This window comes from Cinclus cinclus, chromosome 19 (genome assembly GCF_963662255.1).
Source record: "Cinclus cinclus chromosome 19, bCinCin1.1, whole genome shotgun sequence".
NCBI classification, from domain to species: Eukaryota; Metazoa; Chordata; class Aves; order Passeriformes; family Cinclidae; genus Cinclus; species Cinclus cinclus.
Window position 1 is genome coordinate 5,863,196 of NC_085064.1, and position 21,392 is coordinate 5,884,587.

The 21,392-nt window shown below is 42.9% G+C and overlaps 2 protein-coding genes across 3 annotated transcripts in view; one reads left to right on the forward strand and one right to left on the reverse strand.

Moving 5' to 3' along the window:
• SET (SET nuclear proto-oncogene) lies at nucleotides 1-9,628 on the reverse strand. 2 transcript variants are annotated; one of them, XM_062505696.1, is made up of 8 exons: nucleotides 9,305-9,628; nucleotides 8,084-8,141; nucleotides 6,938-7,080; nucleotides 6,245-6,348; nucleotides 5,945-6,058; nucleotides 4,482-4,652; nucleotides 4,236-4,382; nucleotides 1-779 (listed from the first exon to the last, which is right to left on the reverse strand). In XM_062505696.1, the coding sequence occupies exons 1-8, from the start codon at nucleotides 9,375-9,377 to the stop codon at nucleotides 765-767; spliced, it is 825 nt and encodes a 274-aa protein (XP_062361680.1). In that variant the 5' UTR covers nucleotides 9,378-9,628; the 3' UTR covers nucleotides 1-764. The 2 variants fall into 2 exon arrangements, with proteins under 2 accessions (XP_062361680.1, XP_062361679.1); XM_062505695.1 differs by lacking the exon at nucleotides 1-779 and adding an exon at nucleotides 2,116-3,349.
• DYNC2I2 (dynein 2 intermediate chain 2) overlaps nucleotides 9,376-21,392 on the forward strand; it is an 18,864-nt gene continuing 6,847 nt past the window's right edge. Inside the window, 5 exon segments of the mRNA XM_062505938.1 lie at nucleotides 9,376-9,948; nucleotides 10,076-10,400; nucleotides 10,589-10,647; nucleotides 11,241-11,295; nucleotides 21,150-21,392. Of these exon segments, the coding sequence (XP_062361922.1) occupies nucleotides 9,376-9,948; nucleotides 10,076-10,400; nucleotides 10,589-10,647; nucleotides 11,241-11,295; nucleotides 21,150-21,392 (1,255 nt within the window).

Genomic DNA, 21,392 nt, shown 5'->3' on the forward strand with positions numbered 1-21,392 from the left:
CAGAGAAATTATTTCATTGATTTCATTCTCTTTTAAAAACAAAAAGCAAACCAAAAAACAACATGGCTTCAAAATTCAGGAACAGTATCCAATAAACAAAGTACTATCCTTATGCACCTGGTTTAGTGTGGTACAAAGAGCTTACAGATTCAAATGAATATCATAAATGACTGAAAAATCGATTCAGATAATGCTTGTTTACAGGGACAGAAACTAGGTTGACAGGTATGAATAAGTACACAGATAACCTCTTTGAAAACCCCAAACCTTTCTAACTGTATTTACACTCAGATGTATTTGTTTCCTTTGGCACTAGAAATTACAGACAAAAGATCCCATTTTATAGCAATTAAACTTTAAACTTAAAAATAACCTTTGAGATAGTTAGGCCATATAGCCCCAGCACAGCAGATTCACCTTTATTAAATTGCTGCCAAGTCTATGTTCTAGCCCTGGAAATTCAGGCCAAAAAACCTGAAGTCAGCTACCAGCTGTGATGAATTTCACATGGTGGGATTAACTGGATGTGAGGCGCTCAAGCAGTGGGGAATCAATGATAGATATTTAGTAAGAATTAATGTCCCGTTATTATCCAAGGTGGATCTCCTTTTAAAAGCTCTTTATACACATATAAAATAAATCCAGTAAAAAAAATGAACACCCATTACATATATTCAGCCAAATTAGACATGAAGTGAACAGTCAGAGGACACGATGGCCAGCTGTAGTATTTCTTCAGCATTTGCAGAGAAGTGTGTTAATCCCTAATCATTTCCATGCTGAAAAAAAAAATAAAATAACACTTAACTAATATGGTTTATTCATTTACCATGATAGTTTACTCTTTAGCCATTGCCAGGAGTAAACCCTTAAGTTTCACAGCAAATTCAGTATTATCAGCACAGTAGCAAGAGTATTTTGGCACCCTGTAAAATTCTAAAGAATGCACAAGAAAAATCTCTTAAGTAGCATATAATTATCCAGCCTTCTCATTTCTTATTCCTGGTATTTGACTCTGCAGAGCCTGAAGCTTTGATTATTTTCAAAACATTTTTTATATGTTTCCTGCTAGTAACCAACAGGGATGGAACAACAATGGCACAATATTTTTTCCTAAAGCATTCAAGAGTAGCAAAAGATTGTTTTCCTTGAGGAACTACAATTAGGACTATATAAAAATTAAGTAATGAGGCATCATGGCAAGTAACAGCACACTGACCCTCTACCACAACAGGAAGCTATTTTCAATCTTACAACAAAAAGGAATCAAATTAAAAAACACTAAAATTTATAGGACCTCATGGGTCTTGTTCCTCCTCTCTCTAGATGGTAAGAAACCATCACTGATCAACGTTGTACTTGGCTCTGCAAAGCAGGATGAGGGCAGAAGCTTGTGTTAAGATGGAATAAAGTACATGGTTGTCTTATTTTTGCATTGATCACACGAGACTGGACGTTGCATTGTCTCTGATAACTGGATTGAATCCAAGCTGGACCACACACTTACAGAATGTTTTCCCTCACACATGTTATCTGTGCACGTCTCAACCAGACATTGATCTTGTTCTGCCAAGTGTATTCTTAAGCATAAAAAAAAAAAAGCTGATTTTGACTACAGCAAATTCTGTGAGGAAAAGGAATCAGAGAATATAACAAGTCTTCCCAGAAGACAGTCTTTTCTACACATCCAAAGAGCTGTTTGAATTTCAGATGAGCTGACAGAACATTTTTTTAAATATTTCAAAAGCAAAGCAAGTTAAAACAACTTCCATTACATTTTGTGGAATATCAGTTCCAACACCCTTATGTGAAATTGTTACAAGTTTCTCAAATGCATTCTCTTAAAAAGAGAGTATAGTGTATCTAAAGCACATATACATGCTGCTACCAAGGAAGAAAAAGCAATGAAGTAGCAACTTTTTACACATGAACTTTACTAAGAATCTTGATCTTTGAAATAGCCCCCAAATTAGTCTGGAATTACGATTTACAAAACCACCCAAATATTTTAAGACCACCCCTTGGTCTTTTTATTCTGAGCTTGCATGATATTTCCATGCAAGATGATGTACTGGAGATACAGTACTGCAAATTACTAAAATTTCTACAAATCAAGGGACTTTCCTTTTTGCAAAACATGAATATACACTTGTATCTTCACACAGCACATGACCCTACAGGGAACTCAAGGGTTCAGTGTGCATTAGGAACTACCAAAGGAAACACTTTACAGGTACTGAAATAGTGGAAACTACATGAACTGGTTCAGTCCACACAACCACAAGCCTGCACTGCACTACAGAAATACTGACAAAATGCCCCCAAAAATGTCAAGAAACTACAAGCAAGTTCTAAACAGGATATAAAAACTGTTTCTTTCAGTGAAGACCAACCAGTCCCTTTGTGTACACATTTAGTTTTATTGTAACAAAGCAACTTGTACACTTTAACGTTTAAAACTGAGCATCTTTCTTTCCTTTCCAGTGAAACAAAAAACAAAAAAAGGAAGAAAAAAACACCAAAACAAACAAACAAAAAAAAAAGAATTTAAAAATAAACAAGAACAAAATTACAATAGAGAATGTCAATTCCAAATAAATCCTACAGGTTCTGCTGATTCTCCATCAAGTGGCAGGGCTCAAAGTCATCATTAGGAGAAGATTTTATTTTAAAAGTGTCATCTTAAACTGCAAGGATGTTTGTTAAACATCACAATTAAACATGCCAAAGGAGAAGAAGCCATGTTGTCAAAATGCCCACTTAACCCACCCAAACTTCTGAAACCCACCCCAGCTGACCTTCTATAACCCCATTTTTATTTTTATTTTTTTTGTTGTTTTTTTTCTTTTTTTTTAAACAAGAGAAAGTAGACAGATACATGTTGGTAAATGCTAACTGTCCATATTCACATAGAGACACAGTGTAATCTCTGAGCCCAATATACAGAGAAAGAAGGAAAAAAGCTAGATTCTATGCACTACTACACAGGGGCCTAGCACTCTTCAGCTTCCAGCAGAGTGAAGGGAGCAGAAGGTTTTCTTTTTTCCCACAGAACATGGTGTGTTTGATTCATAAACAGTTTTTGTTTTGAGAGAGAAAGGGATAAAAATGAACTTGGAACAGAAACTGGTAGATTCTTTTCCACTGTATTCTGCTCAAGGTATTTCCCCAAAATAAATCGTGAACCATGGTGTAGAGGAGAGAAAAAGAGACCTCAAGAGAACAAGGCGACTGAGCACAAGAAAAAAAAGACAGCAACTTGCTCCCAGGGACTGGAGAAAAATTAAAAAGGTAAAAAGGGGGTTTGGAATCCATCAGTGTTCAATTAGTCATCTTCTCCTTCATCCTCCTGTTAAAAGATAAGCAACAATTAAATAAATCTAATCACTAAACTTCAGATAGCAAATGCAGTGACCAGAACTTTTTACAGTGGTACTCATGGTGCCGTACGATCATCTCTTCCCTCACTAAAGGATGGTAACACTTGCCCTGGGTGCCCAGCTACTGACCACACAGAAATCACTCACTACCTGGGTGTCCCAAGGCAAACACATCAGAGGTTTGAGAAACCATGACTTAGAATCACTACAGGCACTGACATGAATTTAACATGTGGAAAGTGAAGGGGTCATCTTTTCCCCCTCACTTAAAACTCCAAAGAACCAAATGCTTCACCTTTCACAAGCCAAATTCTAGGTTATAAGACAGAGCCCAGAGCAGCCCTCCTCTCACTGCACATAGTTTGTGCTGCTGGAAGTCAGACACATCATACCCAGTTCTGAGAAACTAAGACATTCCAAACTAAGTTTCCAACACCTGGATTCTGACCCTGGAATCCCACTTACTACTAAAGTAAATTTCTAATTCCTGAACCCAAAAGAAAGTCTTAGCTAGGCTGGCCATAAGCAGAAATAAACCAACAAGTGGGAATGATGACTAGATGTATCAACAAAAGCCATTTATATGTAATGTAATGAAGTAAGAATTTTGTCACATTAATAGGTTAGTCCTCCTAGAGCACCTCCTTTACAAATTTACTGAAACTATGTACTTCCACTGTGTCTCACATACAAACACACTTATTACTACCTGAAACCACTCAAGTTAACATAGTCACAGCTCTTACACCTTGGGGTGCAGAAAAGAACCAGTTCACCTTTGTCACAATGGCTTGGTATTCTTACAAGATCCCTCTCAAACACCACACGAATGGCATGAAGGGCAAGATTACTCACCTCTCCTTCCTCTCCCTCATCATCATCTTCATCTTCCTCCCCCTCATCTTCATCTCCTTCTTCATCAATATCCTCTAATCCTTCCTCCTCTTCATCATCATCATCATCCTCCTCTCCCTCCCCTTCTTCATCATCCATATCAGGAACCTTTTAAAGATACATTTGCAACATCAACTACAGTGATCAAATTCACTCTTTTCACAGAGCCGTAGTGGGTGCACATGCCCTGCTCAGGGCTGTACCTACCAAGTAGTACTGTAGGGGATTTGGCCAGATGTCATCCTTGATGACTTCTCCTAATTCATCAGCCCCTGCATCAGAGTGATCAGTGAACCAGGTGAAGAAGCTTTCTGGCTCTTCATGCTGCCTCTTCCTACTGGCTTTGTTCTGTGTCTGGCTTGAGCGTTTTGTCAGGTCCTGAAAACAATGTTAAATTCTCTAAAGTCATCTTTCTACGGCATTATTTTCCCTATAAGCACCATTTAAAAATTTAATTGTCTGAACAACCCTAAGAAATCACCTTCTCCTCCCTCTTCGAGGGTAAGTCTGTAAAACACATCATAAACCCAAAAAACTGACAGAAGATATTGCATTTCTCATGAACATGAGAGAACAGTAAACCCACTTGTTTCTTTCAACAGCCTCCACTGGAACACTGAAAGTTCACAAAATCTCACATTTGATTTATGTTTCCCTATCTCAGGGCAACACAAGTATGGCAAGTGTCTAATGACACACTGAACTTACAAAGTCTCATAATGCTTACACTACTCAGAGTAGTTTCAACTGCAGCAACTATTACATACAACCAGTTTAAGAAATTCTCCACACCCCTAAGCTCTGTATTCATTTGGAGCTAAAGATATGCCTAGGCCTTTTTCCCTAAGATTTTCCACTCTGAAGTCTTCAGGCCACTCTCTGTAGTAAGAACACAAAAACCCCACACAAACTGCTAAAGCAGATGGTCACAAGAATACATGTGAGGTCTGTATCTATCACCTTACCCTAGGAAAGAAGTAGACTAAGTTTGCAACAATATTTTTGCTAAGTCTGAAATTAAATAAATTATTTATTTGACCATATGGTTACACCGCATTTTGAGTATTTTTTTTCTCCTGACATAATGACAACATTCACAGGTTTAGACTGTTTAAGGAAGAATAGCAGAATTCACACTGATTTTATGGTGTACTGTAAAGATCACTCAATTGGCCTGTACAGGAATGCAATTTCTGGTACAAAAGTTCTAGTTCTCAATATGAAAAACATTAAATTTTCTCCTTTGTCTGACAGTAACAAAACAAGTGGCAATTTAACTGCAACCCTCAGCTCTACTTTTAAAAACTCAGTTCAAAATCTTCAGGATAACACTGAAGTACTTCTAAGTACTACAGAAATTAAGTGCAGTAAATTAATGATGCTTGAACACTGCCTTGATGACAGGTATGCCCAAATTACTGCGGCTGCAAACGCTACAAAAGATGTGGTATCTGGAAATTAAGTTGAGGAAATAGAGGAAAATAAAAAACAAGATCACACACTGCTATCTTATCCTCCTAAACCTGATGACCTCTGAATTCTTTATTCACTAGTTATTTTAAGTAAACAACAGAACACAGTCCAGATCCTGGCCAAGGAAGAGACAAGGCAATGCACTTGGGAACGTTTTCACTTGGTCACACTTGCACTCTCCCAGATGCAATACATACCTTTCCAGATTTCCATTTGATCTCAGTCGATTTTGAAGATGGGTCTCCACTTTCATTGAGGTGAAACTCTTTGGAGAGAACTTTATTTTCAAAGTAGGGATTCTCATCAAAATACTGCAGAGTGAAAAGCAAAGATTTAGAACCCACAGAATAGAAACACACATACCAAGGTCAACTTGGCACTAAACAGGTAACTGCAGAGATTTAAGTTAATAAACAACAATCCAACATGCAATTAATTAAAAAAAAAAAAAAAAAGAGAGCAAACTCACAAGTGAATTCATCATTAAAAGTACTTACAAAATCTATTCTGTAACCTGATTTGATGTCTTCAAATTCTGTCACCTCAACTCTGGTCAAGTAATGCAGTGCTTCCTCATCTTCTTCTCCCAGCAGTGCAGATACTGAGAGAGAAGGAGGAATCCCACATTAACAAAGCCATGAAACAGGCAGGCAAAACACAAGAAACTGATCACCAGGAAGATCTAAAGAGCAACACATCTGTCCAAGCCAACTTCTCATGGCTCTTTCAAGTTATCAGCCAACAGCCTACCCACACATACCCACCCTTCCCTCTGAAACAGATTTTCATGCATGTAATTTGCCCAATCTAAGCAGTCTACAAACTTGTTTTGTAGAAAGTTTGTCAAGAGTCCCAAGGAGCTCACTTCACGTAAAAAATCCCCAAACAACCTAGAATAATTTTTTGTTTGCTTTCTTTGCTGTAAGTTCCTAGTGAACTGAATGAAGTGGGAAACTTGCAATTTAAAATGCAGAAAGAAATTTTAGGATTGAAGTATTTTAGTAAACAAGATGTTCCTTTGGCCAACAAGTGGAATATAAATCGTAAAAAATGCAATCCAGGACAGAAATCAAGGGCATTGTATGCTTAGTAACAACTCCACAAGACCCTCACAGCTTTAAGATACTCACATAACAAGCAAGCAAACACTGAATTTACAGGGGGAAAAAAGAGAGCTATTAAGAATGTACCTTGTGGGTGGTTGACAAATGTTGTTACCCAGAAATTCGGGATTTTGGCGATCAATTCTGACCTCTTCTGGAAGAATGGTTGGCGGAGTTTGTTGTATTTCTGTTCTACTTTCAAAATTTCCTCACTGGCTTGTTCATTCAGTCTGTAATAGAAAGAGCCATGTTAACCACAGGGAGAGAACTAGGATTTAAGGACACATCAGAGCAGTTAACTAAAACCTGAAAGGGTTTGATAAGATGAGTCTGCCACGTTCTACAGATAAAGCGTCCCAAAAATCCCATAAGCTCAGAGCTGTAACAACTGTTAAAAAACACTCTGCCAGAAGCAATCTCATTGGTCTAAATGGAACCTTCTGCACACCTTGAATGTTTTGGAGAGTTGGATCTTTATTTATGCAAAGAAAAGCAGTGTTTTACCTCTTGAACGTTTTGTCTGCACAAGACCTGCAAATGGGTAACACAGCTCTCTCACCCCCCCTCTATAACTTTTAGGCAGGCAAGGAAGCCACAGCAAAGCAATTCTGCACCCTGTGCAAGTAAAATCTGAAGACTTCAAATGGAACTGCTGTTGTAAAAAGGTAAAGCCCTGATACTGCAACAGCTTCACACGTTCACAGCCCCAACAGACACCTGCAGTCCTTGTAGGACTCTGGGCATGGAGAGAACATGCAGGCAGGGACTGACACAGAACCCACAGCCCCAAGACCTTTGGCATACAAAATTAACATCTCAGAGACATTTTCTGTGTATTATTCCACAAGCACATGAATATTATAATAAAAATGTATATTAAAAACTGACTTTTCAGCCAAGTGTTTGGTTCTGCTTGCTAAGAGGGAAATACTTTAGCCAAATAGCTTACACATTAACTTGAGAAGCCAGTGCGAAATACATTTCTATTATCAAAAATACCACAATTAATTTAAAATTTTAAACTCAAGTTCTACCGCTTTAATTATACAGAATTAAACAAGAAACCAGGACGCTTCTTTGTTATTTTAATGTCTCTAATCAAGTCAGAACACAGGTATACCTTGGCGGAGTTCAGACAGTAAGTACTACAGACTGCTCACTTTACTAAACACTTTCACTTTTCATTACATTTCAATTTCTGCTAAAACAATTTAGAAGTTAGATAACGTTTACCTGTCTATTTCGTTCTGTACTTCATCAATGTGTTCAATTGCTTCCTGTTGCTCTTTTTCTGAAAAACAAATTAAAACGTGTCAATATCCCTTCACTCACAAGCCTGACAGATCACCCGGGGTTTCTCCTTGAGACATTCTCTAGTGATCTACTCTAGAAGTTCTCAGGTATTTCTCTTAAATGCCACAAGAGTTACAAGGCTTCAAAGTTTCAGCTTTACAGGGTGTGCTGCAGCTGAAGTGCAGCAAAGTTTCACAAAACAGCCCTTAAAGTGAATTCACCCGTAGAAACCACAGCTCACATCCCGCTACACTGTTTCACAAGCCAACTTAAATTACAAGCCAATAATAATTTAATTCAAAAGTTGTAAGCCACATTTGCTCCGACCAACACATTCGCAGAAACGCAATTTACACAGCACAGGATTATCAATAGAAGTAGACTATCGGGGCACATGCCACTTCCCAAAAACCAAGAAGAACGTTCGGAAAGACAGTTATAAAAGAAAGAGACGCGAAAGCCGCCGTTTGGCAGATATCTTCTAATGGGCACTTCCCCTGGACCAAGTTTGGCCGAGGCCCGGGTTACGGAGCGCTGTTTACCCACCGCGCGGGAGATGAATGAGCGGCAGTGCGAAGCGGCTGGAGCGGAGCAGCGCCCGGTGCGCGTCCCGCACGGCGCGGCCCGCGCTGGGGGACAGCTCTGTCGCTCCCCTCGCGGGCGCGGGGGACGCACGTGGGGAAGGCGCTGCGGCCGGGGGAAACTCCGACCTTTAGAAGCCAAGATCGCACGTGGAGCCGGCGCGGGCGGCCCCAGCACCGCGTGTCTCCGCCGCTCCATCCCCCCGCGGCCCGGCAGCACCACGCGGCCGCGGCCGGCGCGGGAGGCGACGGCGCATCATGGCGGCGGCGGCGGAGCACAATGAGGTTCCGCGGATGCTGCTCCGGGAGGGGCGGAGGGGGGGTCCCGCTCCTCCGCCGAGCCGCAGCGCCCCCCGCCCGGCCCCGCGGGGAGGGAAGCCGGGCCGGCAGCGCAGACAAAAGGGCGCTAACATGGCCTCCTCCCGCCGCCGGCGGGCCTGCACATCCGCCCGGCCGGGCCCGCGCTCCGCCCGCCCCCGGCGCGGCCGCGGCCCGTGCGGCGGGGGAAAATGGCGGTCGGCGCGAGGCGGAGGCCGCGCCGGCTGCCGCCATTCCCGTCCCGCCCCCGGCGCGGCCTCACCTGAGGTCTCGTCGGCCCCATCGTGGTTGGAGTTCAGCTCCTTCTTACTGACTTTGGCCGCCGGCGCCGACATGTTGGTGGCTGCGGAGGGCGGGAGGGAGGGGGGGGGGCTGCAACGGGGCTGCGCGGGGGGGGGGCCGGGCACTGACTCCTCCTGCTGCTGCTGCTGCTGCTGCTGCTGCTGCCGCCGTCGCCACGCAGGTCCCTCCGCCGCCGGGGCGCTCCCGCCTCCTCCGCGCGGTCCTGCCGGATACCGGGGCGGCAACGGCGCCTCTTACTCCCCTCGCGCTCCCTCGCCCAGAGCCGCCACCGCCGCCTCCTCCTCTGCTGCTGGCGAGGGGCGGGCACGCGGCGCGCATGCGCGGCCCACCCCCCCGCCCGGCCGGGCCACGGCGGCCGCACCGCGCGTGCGCACCGAGCCCCCCGCCCCGGGCGCGCTGTGCCGCGGGCGGCGCGATGCGCAGGCGCACTGCACTCCGCGCACACACACACGCCGGGGAGGCCTCGCGTGCGCAGCCGTGGGGATGCCGCGCCCCCCGACCGCCCTTAGCCGGGCTCTCATTGGTCGGAGAGCGCTGGAGGGCGTGGCCGCGGCGCGGAGACACAGAGGACGGCGCGCGCGGGACGGCGGGAGCGCGCGCGGGGTGTGTAAGAGAAGGGGCCGCGCATGCGCGCACTGCACGTGCCCGCGCGCCCTTGCTATGACGGCGCGTGCGAGGCCCCGTGAGCTCCCCCTCCGTGTCCGCCCCGTCCCCTCATGGCCCGTGGAAGCACCGACCCGTTGGTGCGGCCGGGATGGGGCCCGTCCCCTCCCCCGCCCGGGAGACATCCGAGGCATTTCGGGACCCCCGATCCCCAAACGGGACTCAGAAGGCTGAGGTCGCGCTGCCTGAGGCGTTGCCCCGGGACTGGGCTCAGCGTTTCCCTGCCAGGAGTGAAGCGGCGTTTCCAACCCTGCCGTGCTCTGAGGATGTGGCGTCCACGTCTCCTGCGCTGCCTGCCTTACCTGGGACATGGCACAAAGCAATCATGGAATCACCAAGGTTGGAAGAGACCTTTAAGAACATCATATCCAATGTTCACCCCCACTGCCACTGTAAACCCCCAAACCATGATAGCGCATCACCCAGTGCCACATCCAGACACCTCTTGAACATTTCCAGGGACAGTGACTCCACCTGTTCCAATGCATGGGCACCTTAGCAGGGAAAAATATTTCTCAAATACCTTATCGGAATTTCCCATCTCTGCTTAAGGCCATTTCCTCTTGTCCTCTCGCTGCAGACAAAGCAGAAGAGACCGGCCTCCACCCTTCCTTTCAGGTGGTTGTGGAGAGCGATGAGGTGCCCCTTCAGCCTCCTTGAGACTAAACAAACCTATATAAATAACTTGGGACATTCTGTGTTGAGGGCACAGAGCCCTGTCAGTCACATCCAGCTCAGTTACTGGGGAGCTCGACTCCAGAAGGTCACAGAGCTGCCTGCCAGCACACCTGCCACTGCATCGAGAGCAGGCAGACTTTAAATAACCCTTTTTGTCCCTTTCCTGTCCACCTGTCGTGGAAGAACTCAGTACAGCTTCACAGATACAGCTCACCCGTGTTTGCTCTTAAAGGAATAGCCAAGTCACTCTTTTCTATCAAAAGCAGCACATATCATTCACAGATGAGTATTAGGATACAGACTGGGCTAAGGAACAACTGCAGTTTTGATGAAGTAGGAATTTCCTACTGTATTTCCTTCCCCATTCATACAACATTACCATAGTCTTCCTGCTTGTTTCCTGTTTTGCCTCTTCAAGTTGCTTTTCTACTGGACCTACTCGATGAGGCCTGGATTAGTTCCTGCCTCCTCAGAAGTCTTGACTATACTTTTCTGAATGCTGCTCTCACCTGTTGCTTCCAAATCCCCATTGTTTTTTTCTTTTGTATTCCCAGCTGTCACTTCCCACCAGTTATGTCCTCACTTCTGCTGCCACCCTCAAGGGCTGTGGTATGTGCAGGGTTTGTGTTGTGCTTCCCTGTGCAAACAGCAGCAGAGAGTAGCTGCCACCCCTTCCTTCTCTGGTTTCACATACAGCAATTGTAACCACTGGGCATAAAAGGTAAGTAAAGCATCACAACTTTATAAATGCAAGATTATGAAATCCTTCCCAAGGGGCAGATGTTTCAAGGCCTTCTTGAAGCCCATCACAGTGAGATGATTCTTTCCTTATTCTGTCTGCATCTCCCAAGATTGATTGCTATGGATATTTTCCAATTCAGACAAGGTAAACTCATGTGTGCAGCTTGGTTTTCTTCCTTCTGTTTTGTTTGGGTCTCTTGACTATGCAGTTGTACCTGCTTGGGTTTTTTTCCTCTCTTCTCACCTGTAATTTACTATATTGTCTTTCTCTAGATTAGTCTTTGAAAGTCCATAATTTGAAATACAGGTGGCAAGTTTGAAAGCTAGTTCCAAGCAGGAGCAAGGGGCACCTGTCACTTCCCTACTAGAATCCCTTGTTTAGTCTATAAATTTCCAGGTATTCCTGAAGTACACAATTATGGTGATACACTGATATATCTAAAACCAAGTAATAATGAATTAATGAATTAATGAACTACTGTTAAAAGTATTTCCAAGAATCTGTTTTTACTACTCTAAAACTAGATATTATCAACAAAAAGGATATATTCATTATATATAAATATTACAAATAATATAAATACATGTAAATAGTAAAAGAATATGTGTTTAATATCCCTGAGACAGTACAAAAGAATCCCCCAAAAATGTAGAGGGTTTATTAATAAATATTCAGTTACCTCCCTTCAAATCTTTCTAATGTTTACACAACCTGTAACTAACCTTTAAGGCAGTTTTAGTCCTTGAATAACTGTTGAGGGTTTAAATGTACAGTTATAACTGCACATTTTCCTCAAGAATTGACTAAACAGAGTCAATTTCCTTTCTTTGTAAAGGAAATCTCATATTTGCTCCTTGAAGTTAAAAGTTCAGATCTCCAGTATTTCTTTCCTTGGTTAGATATGTTACTGCAAGACAGAGATATAACTGGTAATCATGCTTACTTTCTAGAATGTCAAGTCAGCAGTAAATTTTAAACTTGAACCCCCAATCTGGCAAATGAAATTTAAAAATGTGCTAAAATCCTCTCCAGTACAATGCAATGATGTGTGAAAAAAGAAGAGTACATCTCCCCCTAAGTATTTCTGCAAGGCAAAATGGGCATATATATGATCATGCAAGTCAGTCAATGTAATTAATAGCAACTCATGATTTCACAGCCTTCCGTCCCAAAGAATTGGAAATTATTGTAGAGGAATACTAAACAAGGATCATTTTCCCATCACTGAAATGCAACCAACTGCTTAACAATTGTACATCTATGCTGGGAGCCTGGTTTTCCATAAAGAACTTGCAAGCCTGGGCTCTGTATCAAGAACAAAGATTCCCCCTTGGAGTGCAAGACAAATTTTTAGAGTATATGAAAGCTTTCAAGTTGCTGAGTGCATGTGTGAGTTGAAGGCACATTTCAAGAAGACACAAGTTTGTACTTGATAGCAAAGCCTGACTGGCACATCAGGGCTTGCTGGGAGCCACAGGCAGAGACACAGGGCAGGTTTGCTGTGTGTGATAAGTCTGACAGCCCCCAAGAACTGCTGAGCCTCCCCACTACACACAGAGCTTGGCACACACATTAACCAGTCAAATACCAGCTACAACTGTTTATTCATCTCCACTAGTCACAGACCTTCTCAGTCAAACATTCATGTTAGAACTGAAGGGTGAGATAATGACAGAAGAATCTTCCACATGTCCTTGCAGTTGTTGCAGTTTAAACCTTTGGATGAAAATATTTCGGAGCTGATAATTGCCTTGAAGCCGGACAGCAGTTCAGTAACACAGACAACAGGCAGTGACAAATATGTCACTGCATAAATCCAGTGAACCTATTTTTATGAGTTTTTATCTTTTATGAAATTTCCATTAGACATTGTTGCTAAACCTGACTTATTTTTTCTGCACCAACATCTCTAATTTACCAGAGCACCTGCTTGTAATCCATGAAGAGATGTACAGTTACATAACACCTGTGCTTGTTCCCAGATACTAGAGGTAAAGAGGCAGTCAAAATACTCTTTAAAATATTAAATTGAAAGTCAACGAAACCTTAGATATTTCTGAACATGAGGCATAAGCTTTTCAGACATGTTGAGGACCAGATAAAACTCTACCTTGTGCTTCTGCAAGGAGATATACAGTAGATCCTCTCCATCTTCTCCACTTACAGGGAAATTAAAAGGGAAACAACATTTCTGCAGAGTCAATTTATAAATGTTTGCTTTCCAGGATTTTAACTCTGGCCAATTCTTAAAACTCTTATTTATCTTCCTCAGTCCTGCAGCAGGAAAACTCTTGCTGAATCCTAGGCAAGGGTGACTACCACTTCTAGATTTGCTCCCTTGGGAATAGCACTAGAGGCAAAAATTTTATACTCTGTGTATTTCATCCATTTTCTTGTTACCAAGTGGCAGCGGTTTTTGTGGGTATCATTAAAAACTTCCCTTGTTCCATACAGAACTATTGATATTTGAACTCTCAGGGGAGTAACCTCTGTTTTCTATCCAAAAAAGTAGCGGATCAAAATAAACACATACAACATTGCTCAGCAAAGAATGAGTACATTAATTCCAATTCATTAGTTTGAAGTTGGCATCACTCAAACATTTACAGTGTGTATTGAGTCAGGTGTAGGAGTATGGTGACAGGAAAGGTGAGACAAAAGACAGGAAAACATGTAGGAATCTGTCATATACAGTTTTTGCTATAATAATACATTGTGCACATTATTCTTTTCATCTGAGAATGTCAAAGCTCATTTTAAAAATCTAGTTAAATGTAAAAAGCTCTGTGAGGAAAGTAATTCTTTTACTGGTAGGTGAACTGAATGCCAAAGTTATTCAGAGTTATTGCTCATTAGGGCAGGAGATGGAACTCAGGAATAGAACTGGCCTCCAACTTCAGCTACATAAAATGCTGCACGAGTTGCCAACAATGATTTGTGAGTGGAATTTGGTTAATTGTGTCAGTCTGTAGGAACAGTTACTATTTTTTGGTATTACAATAGCTCTGAGAGTCCTGCAACTGTAATCCCCTGCAAGATTCTACCTGCACACACAGCAGAGTGGCTCTGGTTTGGAAAAATATAAATTCTTTCAGAACATGGTTTGACAAAATATTTTTTTGTAAAAGTTCCTACTTAGGCATTCCCCACCACACATTCCTCCCGTCTTCCCCTTACACTGTTCCTGCATTGTGCCAGTGATTTTTTTTTTGTGTGTGTGTTAAATTGAATCTGAATCTGATTTCAATTAGAAATAGTCCCCACAACTTTTTTTTTTTTTTTTTTTAAACTCAGACTAGTACTCTGGTCTGGTTCCCTGGTGCAGATGCAGGAACAGTGTTACAAGTAAGAGTCCCACGCAGACAGGAATGAAAGAGCGAGGAACACATTGCACAAGTTTCACTTAGCAGAGGTTTTTGTCAAGGTGTAAGTTCCCCTTAACTGAGCCCAGCCATGACAAAGTTTTAACTCCAACTGGTGTGAAAAAAACACCAATTTGTTTTTGTAAGTTTTTTTTAAATTAACACAAACAAGTGGAATATGTCAGTAAACAAAAGAGCAGCTCTGCCACCTCAGGTAATACTGTAAAAACTTTCAGAGTAGAAATTGAGGTCATTGACAAAACATCTTCCTTTCCCCTTTGGAGTCAAAACTAATGTCTCTCAGAAACACACAAAGGAAATAACCTTTAAACTCCATGTTTGTTTTTGCAGTGGTATGACTGGAAAATAATTTCATCTGCCTTTGTAAAGGGGGGATGGGGTGGTATAAAACAAAGTAGAGACCATTTCCCTCCCACCACAGCCGTACATCTATTATCTGACTCACCACTTCTGGGACTCCTTCTGGCAGCTCGGGTTTTATTGCACTGAAAATTCAAGCCTGTGAAAATATTCCCTATTTTCAGGTTTACTTTGTTCACTGCTTTGTTCAGATCAGTATTCTTCCTTTAGGGGTCTGGAACTCGACATTCAGCAAGGGCTGGATGTTGCTGTTCTTAAGCCTTGTGAGAAGGACCAGCTCAGTGGAAGGAAGGGGGGAGGGAAAGGAAGGGGGAGGAGAGTCCATATCTGAAGAGAGACTCCAGACTAGAGAAATTTTACTGACATCCATTCAGTTTCCAGCGGGGTCTCCTTCAAGGGCTTTTACTGAGCTCCAAAGGCCCTGCAATTCACAGCGGCATTTACATGCGTTTCCCTCTGGGAGCTAAGGTATAACTGTACTCCTGGATAATAATCACAAAGAATACTACCAGACTCCCATTGAAATGTCAGCAGCCACTACTGTTGTAGAGGGTAACAAAGAGATGCTAATATAATTAATTATGAAGCCTCAGTACCCTCATTAACACATCTTTAGTGCCTACATCTTTGAAAATCAGCTGTATAAAGTGACTGTCAGAGTTAATTCCTTATAAATTGCCTCCTGTCACATGCCAGCACTGCAAGTTCTCTCAGGCCTTGATGCTAAGAAATGTGTGATTTTTTTAAAATTCTGATGCAGTTTTATTAGTGTTATTAAAGTTATACGCTATTGCATAAGCAGTTTGTCAGGCTAGAGTAGAGAAAAATAAAAATGCTTTTAGTCAGCCCAGCTTACACTGTTGGTGGCATAAATAGGAAAAGTTTCAGTCAATTAAATGGAAAACTAAGGACAAAAGAAAAAACAGGAATGAAAGGTGTCACATCGTTTGGCATTTAAATGTTTCCGGACCTTTTTTTAAATTTGAGGATTGCAGCCAGTTTATAGCTCTGCCTCCTACTGCTGCCTTTACGACAGCATTCCAGCTCCAGGCCTCATTCCAGAGCATCCTCCTTCCCCTCCACTCACAAATATATATTTCAATAGGCTTAGACTACATGGAGTTCCAAAACCAGCATGTAATTGGTGCAATTGTCTTTTACACTTCTCCAGAGAGAGCCACATTCATGCTGCTTAAGCCCTGTTTTGTCATGTTTTCCTTTTTTTTTTTTTTTTTTTTTTTTTTTTGCCAGCTGGACTGGGATCAGTACTTGTGTTGGGAACCCTACACATATACTGAAGAAAGAAGTTACAGAAATGGGCTGTATGGGTGGTTCATTCTGTTACTTCTCAGTACCAGACTGTCACTCTGCTACAAGATAAAGGGAGGCGATATAAAGCAAGTGATCATTACAAATCACTTGGCATTTTCTGAGAGCAGTTAAAACACTTGCACTGACACATCCAATTTGTCTATACAAGATACTCTGCTTCCCTTCATCTTCCATGTGCTTTTGAGAAGGTGATAATCTTTCTGCAATGCATAAGTTTGTAAAGTTCTCTCTCTGTGCTTGTATAATATGTTCCAGGACTCTTTGTAATCTGTTATACCTGGGTAAAAAAAAAAAAAAAAAAAGAAAAAGAAAAGAAGAAAATAAAAAGATATTTTTATTTGCCAGTTAAGAAGTGGCTTTCAGAGTAAGTACTTTTGCTAGTCTAGCTAACTTGGCAATATGCAAACTCTCTAAATGGAGGTAAAATTTGTATCAGTAAAAGGAGTCCTTGCAAATCTGTCTTTCCTACTACATTAGCTAACACAATAGGAACGTTATTTTGTTCTCCATTCTTAAATTACATATCCATACCCTAGTAAAACTAAGATGTATTTATTGAACATTCAGTGTTCATAGCAATAATGTCTCAGAAATGGAAGTGGTATATTAGATATTGAATAAATACAGAGATTTCTGAAGAGCAACCCAGAACTATAATGCAAATTCTGTTTGCTTGCTTTACACAAGCACAATTCTGATAGTCCCAAGTGGAATGTAACAACTTATTTCTGAATGTCCTTTTTTGAAACCACACTTTTGCAAAGGAGAGCCAGTTATGTTTAGAGGGTTAATATCTGTCCACATTGCTTTCTAATATAGCCACTTGTTTTACACATAGCAGTTAAAATTCCAATAACTGTTTGAGATACTACAGACACAGTAGGAGTTGATGAAGTGATGTACAGAACAGATAACTAATTTTTAGTCATGCATGGTTACTGAATATGGGATTAATTTAAGGGATCTGTTTTCTTTCATGCTGTCAGCACTGCAAAGAGTCAGGTATCTTTGAGGAGTGGAACAGAAGATTATACCTTTATTTCTGAGATGAGATGCTGGACATGCTGCTACAAACCCAGCAGGAACTAGAAGCTGCTGAGACCAAAAGGAGAGAGACATTGCCACTCACTTCACTGACAGCAGCAATCCCTGCCCAAGGCAGAGACTCCCAGCTGCCACCGAGTTCAGAGCACCATGACAGCCAGGATTCAGGATCCTGAGCCTTTCACAGATGCCTCTTTGGACAATCCATGGCACTCGGCCCCGTGCCAGCTCTGCCTGCCATTCCAACCCTGCTGGCAGTGCCTTTGTGCCCCTGTGGTGGTAACTTGCTGCCACCTGCCACAGAACTTCTCCCCTGCTCCTTCCTGGTCTGGTTACACTTGACTAAAATCTTTGTCTTATTATTAATCATGAAGGAATGAATAGGGGATAAACAATACCTGTACAGGCCAAGAAACCACACCCATATTTATAAGGAACCCCCGACTAATTCTGCAAGGCACAGTAGATCATGATTTTAATGGAGATGGATTCTTTTGATAATGTATCATGGTTCTTTGGTGTAACAAGACTTCAGAAGCAAGCTAACGTTTTCTGCTAAGATGGAAAAATAAGTTTTCCAAGCAAAAAGGGCACAGCATTTGCAGGGACATTTAGGAATGGGGATAGGGAAAAGGAAATCACAAATTATAGAAAATTCATGTTACAGATGGCACTGGAAAAGAAATAGCTGGGGATTCACACAGCTTGAGGTAACACAGAGTCCACCGGAGGACCTGAACCCTCATCAAGCTACTGAGCACCTGGTGGGCTACACGGGCATGGGTTCAACACTGACAGTTGTGGGAACCTCACTTCCCTCAAGGTTTGGTGAATTTTAAAATAATGAATTTCTAACAAAAAAGAAACATGGGAGTAACTGATCAGATATTGTCCATACTGAAATTACAAGCACAAAATATCAGCATAAAGCCACTTCAAACTCCAAATGCAAAGGCAATAGTTCAGTAGCCAGCCCACATCTGTCACCTTGGGCTGTTCAGCAGTGCACAGGTAGGATGGGAACAACTAGGGAACAGCATTAGGTCTTGCTGGTTATAGAAGCTGGAGAAACAAATAGGTTCTGGAGTGACTATTCTTTGAAACAAAGCCTTGCTGTTGGTTGAAGAGTTTTGTTTGTTGGTTGTGGCTTGCTTTGAATAAATGAGAATATGTATAAAGTTCTGTTGCTCTGAACAGCATCATCAATCGCCAAAGGCAATACCTTCGAGTACCCTGTCAAGCCACTCCCTGCCAGACTAAGTCCAAGAACTGTTTCTCATGGCCAGATTGATCCATGAGTGGTGTTTTATTCGTCTATACGTGCATCTGTTTGGGGTGAAAGGAATGGAGGGGAAGGTGTAAAAGGAGAAGGCTCAGTTACATCTCTCCATTTTCGGGTACAATATGCTGTTTCGCCTGTCTGGAGCCTCAACAGAACTGAATAGTTGCATTTATCACAAAACGAGGGCAGCGACTGCACCTACTAGTGGGGGAATTTTTACTGAGATGCAGCTCCGAGTATTTATTTTGCTCAGGTCACAGCGATCACTCGCTAGCGTGCAACTTCTTGTTACAACTGTCTTTTTTTCTGATGCTTTTCCCCTCGCTTTTGTTTTTGTCTTCTCTTTACCTCAGCCTTCTCTTGGTTTCTGATGCCGATTTGCTTCATTATGTGAAAGAGAAAACTTCCTACACTTCGTCTCACGGAACAGCTAGGAAAAAAACACAGATCAGCCCTGTAAAAGCAGCTACTTAAGAGAGACTGGTAGCCTCAGGCAAGTAACAGCCCTCCCCCACTCATGCCCGATTTTGCCTTATTTCTGATGATGCGAAGACAAAACCATCCATATATCTGATTCTGCCGGGCCAGCAAAAAAAAGCAACGTAAGATTTCTGGAAATACCTTTGATATATCGAAACTCCAGCAAATCAGAGAAATTAGAATAAAGGATCAAAGTGCAGCTACTTAGAAGAGTCCTTGTTTGGAGCTGTTTGCTCCTTTCTCATCCTCAGGGAAGAAAAAGCCCAGACATGCACCACGCTACAGGGAACATGTTCTGCATTTGCAGTAACTTTGCATACTACTGGCTTAAAAAATGGATTTATTTCAGTCAGTTTCACATACTTAAATTCCAGTTTTCTTATCTCTTTGCCATCTCAAAAACCCACAAACTTTTCTCCTTAAGTTCCCCCTGACAAGTTATTTAACATTCTTAAATTACAGTTTGTGCATAGCATTTTATGATGATGCAGCCTATATATTAATTCACACTCATAATATTTACTTCTCTACTAAAGAGTAATATGCTTTGGCAGTTCTAATCAAGTAAATTAAAGATAAATTTAATGACGACTGAAGATTATTTATAAAGGATAAATCTTAAATAGAAGACCCTCTTAAGTAAACCACACTGCTATTGGGTTCAGATATTTAGTATCAGTTTTTCAAGGCTTGAAAAGTTGCCCCATGCAGTGACCCAAAGGGAGGAGCCTGCCTGCAGGAGAAGCGGGCTGGGAAAGTGCTCAGTTACATACAGTCTCTGACTGCCATTGCCATTCCACATGAACCAGCTTCTGCTGCAGATACCAGGATTGAACTTTGGAAATTCAGATTAACTCCTGTGCTAATCAGAGAGAGATGACAGAGCTAAAAGGGCCATCAGTCCAGCCCAGAGCATTTATGCTTTTATGTTCTTGGCTCTTCTATGGGGTATCATAATGATCCACACGAGCCTGGGGAAGAATCACAGCAGGTACCCAGCCAGGATTTGAAATTCTAAGGATTCAGTTGCATTGAGACTTCTTGTTTTTGAGGGAGTTGCCGCTGAACCTCTTTCTGCTCCAGTTTCACTGTCTGTAAAATGCATGTAAGAGTTCTTAACCAGGTGTTTTAGGGATCCTTACTCCACTGTTAATTGTGTAGTACTTTAAATTCCTTAGAAGAACCATTTTTCTCAGCTGTGATATAAATGGACTGACATGTGCTCAAGAGGTGAAAGCACTAGGACCGTTCTGCTGAGCTCCTGCTCTGTATCCTGCAGTCGTGATGCCTACACACAGGCCAGACTCCTTCCCAGCAACAGCCGGAATAACTCCACTGAAGTTGGTGCATCTGTGTCTGCTTATGCCAGCACTAAATTTAGCCTGTGCATTCATCATCAAGTTGTTCCAGTGAGTTAGTTAGAAAAAAATCTCCAAGCAGAGTCATACCTGTTAGGAATAATCATCACTTAAGCTACACCACCAGTCACTGTCCCTGCGGACAGAACAGCACAGGTTATCCAGGTGCAGGGGCTGTTACCCACGTACCGGGGCGGCTCCCGGGGAGCAGCCCCGCGGGCGTGCAGCCAGCTCGGCCACACGGAAATTCACCCTCGGCACGAATTACCATAATCCCCCCATCAAAACCAACGACGGTAGAGAGCAAAGCAACGAGCCGGAGCACACCCCAGGCACTAAGTGCGCACGGAGCCGGCCCCATTCCCCGGGCAAACACACGGTCATGGCCAACTAGAGCTGCCCTCACAAGGCGGCTCAGTCCCCCCTCGCCACCGCGCTCGGCTTTGTCGCCCCCTCCCCGCCGCCATCTTGACTCCTGGCAGCCCCGCGCCCTTTGCCGGCGCTGCCACTCGCGCCCCCGGCGGCGCGGCGGGACCAGCCGGACCACAGCACAGCCGCGGCGGGAGAGACCGAAGGGAAAGAAGCAGCCTCCGCAGGACCCACGGCTCTAACGAAGGTGCCGGGACAGGCCTCACCCCTCTCCCGCAAGGAGCCACCACCCCCGCAGCACCACCGCTCCGCGCCCTTCCCCAACATGGCCTCACCCGCCTCACTTTACCGCTCTC